The following is a 9,692-nucleotide window of genomic DNA, read 5'->3' on the forward strand; positions in this document are numbered from 1 at the left end:
TTTTTTGAGTAATATTACATAAAATGTGTGGGTCTCGTGGCGCAGGGGTAGCGATAGCGGCTTCGGCTGCCGATCCCGATGATGCTATGAGACGCGGGTTCGATTCCCGCCTTATCCACTGAGCTTCTATCGGATGGTGAAGTAAAACGTCGGTCCCGGTTTCTCCTGTCTCGTTAGAGGCGCTGGAGCAGAAATCCCACGTTAGAGGAAGGCCATGCCCCGGGGGGCGTAGTGCCAATAGTTTCGTTTTTTTTACATAAAAAATGTGTAAAAATGTGAACCTGATGAATAATTCATCAAAAACTTATGAATATTCACCAATCCCTGATGTAATATTACACATTTTTTTACACAAAATCTGTCACCATTTCCTATTCATCAGGAATAAAAAAAAACATCATTTTTTCTGTGTAATCAAGATATCTTTTCAAAGAGCGCAAAAGATCGAAAATCTGACAACCATATCAAAAGTTATAAGTACTTTAGGACTTTAGTGTTTTTAATACATCGTACACATACAGTGTATTCACTTAATGAATGTGAGGAAGTCACCAATCACCTAAAGGTGGACAAAGTAACGTTTTTTAAATTAATGATTGCTAAAAAAAACTTAATTCTTATATTTATTTTTAATTTGTTGTCCTCTTTTCGACCTCTGCCAACAACAACTTTGAAAAATATTTGCATCGACCTAATTGACAGGAAACAACACATGCTTTAGTACAAAATAACTTTATTTAAGATCAGTATTTCGATGACTAGAACACCAAAGTTCGACAGCAACAGATCAAGCCTTCAAATCCATGCTGCATTGTGGCAGCACTTTTTTCAACTCTTGTTCAACTGCTTGAATATTTTTAACATACGGAAGATCGAAAGTGGTCAACTGCTTCAACTTCTTCAGCTCCTTCAACGACAGCAGCCCACTGTCGGTTATATTTTTACAACTGGACACTTCCAGTACCTCCAAGGAATCGGCCACAAACGCCAGCTTGGCCAACGCTTGATTCTCCACGTAAACGCACTGGTGCAGTTTGACCTTCCGCAGTCGCTTCAACCCTTTCAAGTGATCGAATCCAATGTACATAATGCCGGAATCGGTTCCATCCAGTTCCTCAATCTGAACGGGAGTCTTCTCATCGGGCAGCAAATTGTAGTTGACCTGTTCGCGTGCCACCCCAACGAATTTCGCCCTGGCACCGTTTCGAAGTAGCCACTCGGCGCAAAGTCGATCCGGTCCCACCACCTTTAGCCGGGCGTGATCGACCCTGTTGAACATCATGTTGATCCAGCCCCAAAAGTTTCGGCACGGAACCGTAGACGACGATGTGGGCGATAGGCCGCGTTGAAATGGCTTGTGCGCGAGAATACGCGCCGTTTGTGAGAGGAGCATTGTGACTGTGGTTTAAGAATGATTATTCATTAAATCTTAGAAAATTATGCGCAAAAACACTTACTTGAGATTAATTTCACAACTACAAATTCTAAATGTTCAGATCATTCACAATATCAGCTGTAACACAAAATATAAACAGAATAAGAGCTCATAAGAAGTGTCAAAAACCGTTACATGGCGTATGTTTAATATTCATCCAAGCAAGCGAAACAAAAGATCGTCGCTTTTGTGCTTTTGAGTTGACCAGTCTATCGGCAAACTTTTGGTAGGTCAATGTGGCTTTCTGGTTGTCACTATGGAAGGTACCATCGAGGAAGAGAAGCATCAGTATGCAGAGGTTATTTTTTGAAGAATTTCAATAAATGGAACCATTGAGGAATAGAATCTTCGAGAAAAATGTGTCGAATAATGCAGTTAGATGCAACTTAAGAAAGTATCGATAGATGGAGAAATATTGAGATAGGGAAGATCAGTAACCAGAGAGTTGACTGTACTACATACCTTCGTGTTTGTTTTCGCTCTAAACGGAAATTTCCAAAAAAGTGAACATGTGGTTTATAAGTATCCAAAAATGGCTTAATTCGGTTAATTTGATTTAATTTATATTTTTTTCTGAAATTTTGAACAGACCAAACATTTTCTTTATAGCAAATTTTTTTGAAGGGCAATTTTTGGCCGAATTTTTTTAGAACATATTTATTGGGTATTAAAACGATTTTTTTAGTTTAGCATTGTTTAATTGTTGAAATTTGTACCCGGGCAATATGTTGCTGTCCTTTCATGACAAGAAAAAGATTGTTAATCAAACTTTGATTTTGGGTTAATTTCAAAGAAAGCTAGAAATTTGGTTCGTAAATTTTTTTATTGGATGTCAATCAAGTAATTTAAAGTCTCTCAAGGACTAAAATTGATGGATGTGTACATGAACCCATCGATTTTCAGCAATTGTTCTTCGGCAGCAGGCTTTGTAAGCGAATGATCATGGGTTCGATTCCCATCTGCTCTAACCTTCCATCGGATGGGGAAGTAAAACGTCGGTCCCGGCCTTTAGTTGAAGTTAGACCGTTAGGTCGTTCCAGGTGTGGAAGTCGTCTCCCTACTATGAAGACAAACAACACACCAAACCAAGCCTGCTCCGGTGGAACCCAAAATAGATTTAAGAATAAAAATGTAACGGATCAGATAATAGTATTCGACCATAAATTATGTGATACAAAATTAAAGGTCTTTTGAACACCTTAAAATTTTTTTAGCTTTGTCACCCCACAGTCGTTTGCCATAGCTGGCATGTATGAGTTAAGGAGCTATTACACTACGGCAAATAACAAATGCATACATTTTGGTCTGTTTGCGAGTTTGCCGCAAACAAGTTTGCGAGTTTGGCAAATTGTCAAATACGAAAAAGTGCGAGTTTGTGTGTTTGTTTGCGGTAGTGTAACGGCTCCTTTAGTTCATTTTCTAATAGAATTATCAATGCTGCAAGTTATCCGGATATGCGAAGTCCCAGCTCTATTTTGTATCTTACACTGCAGTGCTTTGTGTCAAGTTACGATTGAATTTTCTCAAATTAGTACTCAAATAAGCACTCGAAAAACTAATCAAAACCAATTTTCGGATGAAAATTTGAAATGACAACCAAGAATAATGTAGTGAAGTTTTCATAACCTTGATTAGACGATTCGAGCATAACGAAAACTTTACCAAATTGGTGTCATTGATCCGCAGTTCACTTTCAAGGATACGTGTTATGAAAAAACGAAACTATTGGCACTACGCCCCCCGGGGCATGGCCTTCCTCTAACGTGGGATTTCTGCTCCAGCGCCTCTGACGAGACAGGAGAAACCGGGACCGACGTTTTACTTCTGGATAAGGCGGGAATCGAACCCGCGTCTCATAGCATCATCGGGATCGGCAGCCGAAGCCGCTACCCCTGCGCCACGAGACCCACTACGATACGTGGATACGTGTTATATTATTTGCATATCACGGTTTAGAAAAACACATCTCTGGAGTTTTTTTTAAAAGGACCAATAAACCAAATTTTCAGTTCTTGCTTTTTGAGTATTTTTTTAAACCGCCTTGAGTCAGGGGTGTTAAAAACACCCAAAAAGCAAAAACTGAAAATTTGGTTTATTGGAACCTTTAAAAAAAAAAAAAAAAAAAAAAAACTCTAGACATGAAAAAATATGTTTGATTGGAACGATTTCGTGAGAAACATGTAATAATAATTCACTTTCAAAGCCACTACAAGTTACGGTCGTTTGCTATAATAACATAATAACAGCACCGTACAAAGCAGAAGCGATACAAAAAGAAAAGTCAAAAACATTGTACAATGTTAGCAAAACAACTAGCAATTTCGAAGTGAACAGAAATTAACTTAGTGCGAAAGAAGTTTATCGGTATTCGATGCAACAACCGCCGCCTCCCGCGATGGATCCCAGCATCCGGTTCTTCCCGCTAATCAGCTCCATCCAGAAGGTGGCCCTATTCGAGACGAAATCCGTGAGACATCCCCTCCCACCTTGAATTCTGTATCGCAAATGAAAATTATTTCCCTATCTTGCAGAAACTCTACCTAATCGGAAGCAACAGCCGCGAGACGCGCTTCCGGCTGCTGGAGATTGACCGCAAAAAGCCGGAACTGACGATCCACGAGGATGCGAACGAGCTGGAGAAGGGCGACATCCGCAAGTTTGTCCAGTCGCGGTCGTTTATCCGGTCGATCAGCGCGTACGGGGTGTTGGGGTTCGTCAAGTTCCTGGAGGGATATTACCTGATACTGGTGACGAAGCGGACGCGGTGTGCGTTCATTGGGAAGCACATTATCTACACGATTAAGGACACGGCGATGATCCGGGTGAATGAGCCGCCGGCCGGGAAGCAGATTCATCCGCTGGAGCAGCGTTACGTGAAGATGTTCAGCAACGTGGACATGAAGAGTAACTTTTACTTCAGCTATAGCTACGATTTGACGCGGAGTCTGCAGTACAATCTGTCGGAGCCGAGATATGTGGGGGTTGATAGTGACTTTGAGCGCGATGATCCGCTGGTTTGGAAGGCATCGCCGGGGGAGCGGACGACGTACGGGTTTCGAGGGGTTCCGCGGAGTCGGTTCGTTTGGAATACTTATTTGTTGAAGCCGATGGACTGTATTCTGCACCGGGACTGGAAGCTGGAAGTTATTCACGGTTTCATCAGCCAGTCGAGCATAAGCATCTTTGGGCGGCCAATTTACGTGTGTTTGATTGCGAGGAGAAGCACCAGGTTTGCCGGTACGAGGTTCTTGAAGCGCGGGGCAAACTACCTCGGAGACGTTGCGAATGAGGTGGAGACGGAGCAGATTGTCCTCGATGGGACGCGGTTGAGCAGTTTCACGCAGCTGCGGGGTTCGGTTCCGTCGCACTGGTCGCAGGACGTCAGCAAAATGGTGCCGAAGCCACAGATTGCACTGGATTTGTCCGATCCGTACAATGAAACGGCCGGGAAGCACTACGAACGGTTGATGTACCACCACGGATCGCCTATCATCATTCTGAATCTGGTGAAGAAACGGGAGAAGCGACGCCACGAGAGCGTTCTGAGTGATGAAATGGTCGTCAGCGTTGACTATCTGAATCAGTTTCTCCCGCCGGACTTCCGGATTCGGTACATTGACTTTGATATGGCGAGGAAGAGTCGCGGGGAAGGCTCGGTCATGGAAAGTTTGGCCAAGTACGCCGAGAATGTGATCCAGCTGACGGGGACTTTCTACCTGGACGATAAGGAGATTCACCGACAGACGGGACTGGTGCGGGTCAACTGCGTCGACTGTCTGGACCGCACCAACACGGCACAGTTTGCCATCGGAAAGTGCGTCCTCGCCCATCAGCTGTACGAGATGGGCTTCCTGAAGGAGCGTCGACTTGAGTTTGAATCCGACTGCGTTACGATGCTGGAGAACCTCTACGAAGACCACGGCGATACGTTGGCGATGCAGTACGGTGGATCGCAGCTGGTTCACCGCATCAAGACGTACCGAAAGACGGCCGCGTGGGCCTCGCAGGGCAACGACATCATCCAAACGTTGAGTCGCTACTGCAGCAACACGTTCAGCGACACCGAGAAGCAACACAGCATCAACCTCTTTCTCGGATACTACATTCCGTCGGAATCGGAAGTCAACAAATCAACCCACATCTGGGACCTCGAAACCGACTTTTACATCCACAACGCCCAACTGGACGTAATCCGGCAGATATCCTCGGTACCGCTGACTCAGTGGGTCCGACCACTCACCTTCCGCCATCTTCCGCACCCGGCCAGCGACTGCAACCGCGTCGTCCGCGAACTCATCAAGATTCACACCCCCGACGTCGAGATCATCGACTACTACTCCAACTTTTACCACAACTTCAAGCTCACTTCCTTCGAGGAACACATCGCGTACCAACTCACCACCCTAGCCCGCAGCTTCGTCCCGACGGTCCGCACCAACTTCAGCCCGTTTGAACCGGTCCGGCGCCAACAGCAGAGTGCCGCCCTCAAGAACCCCTCCCTCACGGGAAAATCCTCCACCGGATCTACAAACAGTTCTTCCTCCAGCATGGACGACGATTCCGACACGGACGAGGAGGACCGCAGCGCCAAGACCGCACCCAACAGCAGTGCCAACAGCAGCCGGGCCGAAGACGGCGTCGTCACCATCAACAGCATGTTCCCGAGGACGGGCGAGGTGTACGGCTTCGAGATCAAACCCCCGAAAAAGGCGGACATGATGAAGTACCAAAAGTACGTCCAGATGAACCGGATTTGCAACCCGCAAAATTACACCGGCTCGGTGAAGGCTGACTCGTCGCAGCAGTACCAGCCGCAGCAGCAGTATCAATCGCAACTGTCGCAGGCGGACGGGATTGTGATCAAGAACAACGAGATCTACATGCGCAAGGACGGGAGGCTGGTTGCGGCCGAGGAGGACATTGCGATTCCGACAGTTTCGGCGGAGAGTTTGGCGGTGTACGAGCGATACTGCCAGATGAGGCGGGATCTGTTGGAGCAGAAGAGTGTCGATCCGGTGATTTTGGAGTACATGGATATTTGTGAATAAAAGTTATTCGGTATATTGTCAAGGAAAAAAATAATATTTTTTTTTGAATCGCTATCATGGCCACCCCAATTGTGTCCTAAAATTATGCTAAAATTATCACATTGATAAAACTTATTTTTCTGAGTACAATGACCCTACGACCGCAAAGATTTTAAAAATTAACTTCGGCCCTTCTTGACAGAAAGCATCTCAGTTTGGCCATTCTTGGGGGGAATGACGATGAAATTGAAATCCGTTGCGTTTTTGTAAATCTCCAAAGGTCGTCAGTTCGAATCCCGGGGTGGATGGAAGCTTAGGTGTAAAAAGAGGTTTGCAATTGCCTCAACAATCAAGCCTTCGGACCCTAGTTTCGAGTAGAAATCTCGCAATCGAGAACGCTAAGGCAATGCTTATGTGAAAATGTCCCAGGAATCCAGTAAAAATAACCACTTGCACCGCAAAAATCATCTAGGGTCCATTTAACCCCAATTCCGCTATAAAAAGCATTTTTGGCCGTTTCAAATGTTAGGTCAGATTTTAAAAATCTGAAAATATTTTTATCGTAAAGATCAGACAATTTTACATAAGAATGACGATTTGCACTTGAAAGTTTGACACATTTATGTTGATATAGAAATTAAACTAAATAAAATGATTGAAGAAAACTTTTGGGCCAATTTTCCCAAACGCAGAATAAACTGCCTTTCACATACATTTTATTTTCATCAACATAAATGTGTCAAAATATCAAGTGCAAATCGTCATTCTTATGTAAAATTGTCTGATCTTTACCTGGGTGCTGAAAAGACAGAATGCGTAACGTGATTTTCGTAAGCTCCCCACTGCTCCCCACTAATACAACAGCACTAAAGCTGTAAACATAAACAAAGTAGAAGGCTATGTTCAAGCTCAAGCGTGACATATTTTTTGCTGCTGAAGTGAATTTTTTGAAACTTTTTGGATCTGTTGATGTTGATGTTTTCGATGAAAAAAATAAGTGCATCCCACTTTTTTCTTCTAAACGATGGGCGGCTAAAAGAGCCCTTTTTTGTTTTCCACGTGATGGAAAATTGTGTCAAAAGTGGGTGGAATTTCATGAATCAGAAGAGCAACCGAATGGAAGTTCCGAGATTATGTATCTTTGATGTGCAGTGATAATATCGGAGTAAGATTATCCAATATTATTAGGCAGGTACCATTCATAATTATTGATAATTCGTCGCTAACATTTCAACAAGCGTCATAAACATAGGTTTTGCGTGAGACATAGCAATTTTGAAATGTTAGCAACGAATCATGTCAATCTCGACTTCAACCCTCTTCTTAAGATGTTTTGACTTCGAATACCTTAATAGCTCGACGCCATCGACTTTTTATATTCCTGACAAAATAAATTATATGATCGATCACAATACTTGCCACTTCTTGGTATTATTTTGCGAACAGTAAATTGGTTCCGCTTTGACAGTTCTAAATTGAGGCCGCTTTGCGGACAACTATTCTGCACCCAGATCTTTACGATAAAAATATTTTCAGATTTTTAAAATCTGACCTAACATTTGAAAACGGCCAAAAATGCTTTTATAGCGGAATTGGGGTTAAATGGACCCTAGATGATTTTTGCGGTGCAAGTGGTTATTTTTACTGGATTCCTGGGACATTTTCACATAAGTTAAGTCAAGACACTTAAGTGCATTTTGGAAGTCCGCATAAAGCCTTCGCTCTAAATACAGACCGATTTTCAAGAAAAAATGTGAAAAAATTGGGAATTGGGGCAAAATGGACCCTTTGCCGTTTCGTGCGGTGGATGAAACCATCACCAATCGATTCCCCGGATTTTTTTACATAAGAAACACTATTATTCATACCAGGGAACCAGTCGCGTTCAATTAAGTCCGATTTTGGGTTCCATTTCGCCCACTGTGCAGTGTTTTAATTAATCAATTAATTTGCATTTTTTTGGTTTTTGGTTTTTGAGAACATTATTTACATTAATTACTGGGGAAAATATATATGACACATTCAAAAAATAAAATCCAAAAAATATTCTTTTGATTGCATTTTGTAGGTTTTTAGTTGTACTAAACGGAAATGTCATGGGTTTGCAGTTTATCTTAAGTTAAGTATTTTTTCAAACTAGTGTAAGTTTACCATTTTATTGCGTTGCAACGTCACGAAAAAGGGACATTTGTTTATGTCAACAAAAACTAAACATTCAATCATTTTGATATTTCGGATGCTCTTTGTACTTGGAAAGAGCTTTCAAATGCAATCTAGAGCGACTTAATTGGTTGTCTAGATCCAAAGTTACAACAGGTTTAAGTTTGCGTTGCAACGTCACGAAATTTTAAATCATATTGGCCACATGGTAAAAAGGTGAATGCGTAGTTGGTTGTTGAAGATAAAAGGATACTAAATATTATATATTTTTATATAATGTTTCCGAGCATATTTACAAAAGAATTGTACATGGGTCATTCACAAATTCCGTCACTTAAGTTTGTATGCAACTCGAAAAAAGTAGTATTTTATGAAACTTGTTGAACAAATCAAAATATACCGATGTTCAAAAGGGGGGAAAAAATCTAAAACTTTCAAAAAAGAAAAGTAATCACGTGGTTACTGAATGGCCCCTTTATGATTAACTGATTTACGTGAGGGTTCATTCTAATACAACGCAACGATTTTTTTATCCCACACCCTTAAGTAGGCCAAATTACAGTGAAATTCACTTAACAATGAAAATCACGTGATTCGATTGTTTTTTTTTTTACAAACTTTTATCACTCTGTTGATGGACGAACCCTTGCCTAAATAAGTTGTATGCAACGTTTAGTTAATCGCAATTAAAAATGTTATGTTGCGCAGGTAAACCGTTTTATTATTTCCTCAAATTTAAATCAAAAAGCACAAAAGTCAACAAAATAAGTTACGTTGTTTGCAGATCACCCTATTTCCTCAAATTTAAATAAAAAAGCACAAAAGTCAACAAAATAAGTTACGTTGTTTGCAGATCACCCCTTAGGGGCCATCAACAAACGTTATGGGCCCTTTATTTATAAATTCAAAATAAGCCCTCCTGAAAACTTGAAGCTCCTCACCTCCCTTCTAAAACTTCCACGTGTTTTTTAAGTTTCCCAAAACCATTAAAATATAAAGGGAGCGTTCTTGCATTACGTAACAAAACATTTATATTTTTAGACCCCTTCCACCCCCTGGAAATACATTTC

General features: G+C 42.0%; 2 protein-coding genes across 2 annotated transcripts; one reads left to right on the forward strand and one right to left on the reverse strand.

Annotated features, from left to right (window-relative positions):
- Window positions 1-716: 716 nt before the first annotated feature.
- On the reverse strand, window positions 717-1,547 carry LOC6039717 (ATP synthase subunit s, mitochondrial). Its single transcript, XM_001849219.2, has 2 exons — window positions 1,458-1,547; window positions 717-1,398 (listed from the first exon to the last, which is right to left on the reverse strand). The coding sequence occupies exon 2, from the start codon at window positions 1,391-1,393 to the stop codon at window positions 788-790; it is 606 nt and encodes a 201-aa protein (XP_001849271.2). The 5' UTR covers window positions 1,394-1,398; window positions 1,458-1,547; the 3' UTR covers window positions 717-787.
- Window positions 1,548-3,680: 2,133 nt separating this feature from the next.
- LOC6039715 (polyphosphoinositide phosphatase) lies at window positions 3,681-6,522 on the forward strand. Its single transcript, XM_001849218.2, has 2 exons — window positions 3,681-3,902; window positions 3,967-6,522. Exons 1-2 carry the CDS (start codon window positions 3,807-3,809, stop codon window positions 6,481-6,483), a joined length of 2,613 nt encoding a protein of 870 aa, XP_001849270.2. The 5' UTR covers window positions 3,681-3,806; the 3' UTR covers window positions 6,484-6,522.
- The last annotated feature ends 3,170 nt before the right edge of the window (window positions 6,523-9,692 follow it).

Source organism: Culex quinquefasciatus, chromosome 3, assembly GCF_015732765.1.
Source record: "Culex quinquefasciatus strain JHB chromosome 3, VPISU_Cqui_1.0_pri_paternal, whole genome shotgun sequence".
NCBI lineage: Eukaryota > Metazoa > Arthropoda > Insecta > Diptera > Culicidae > Culex > Culex quinquefasciatus.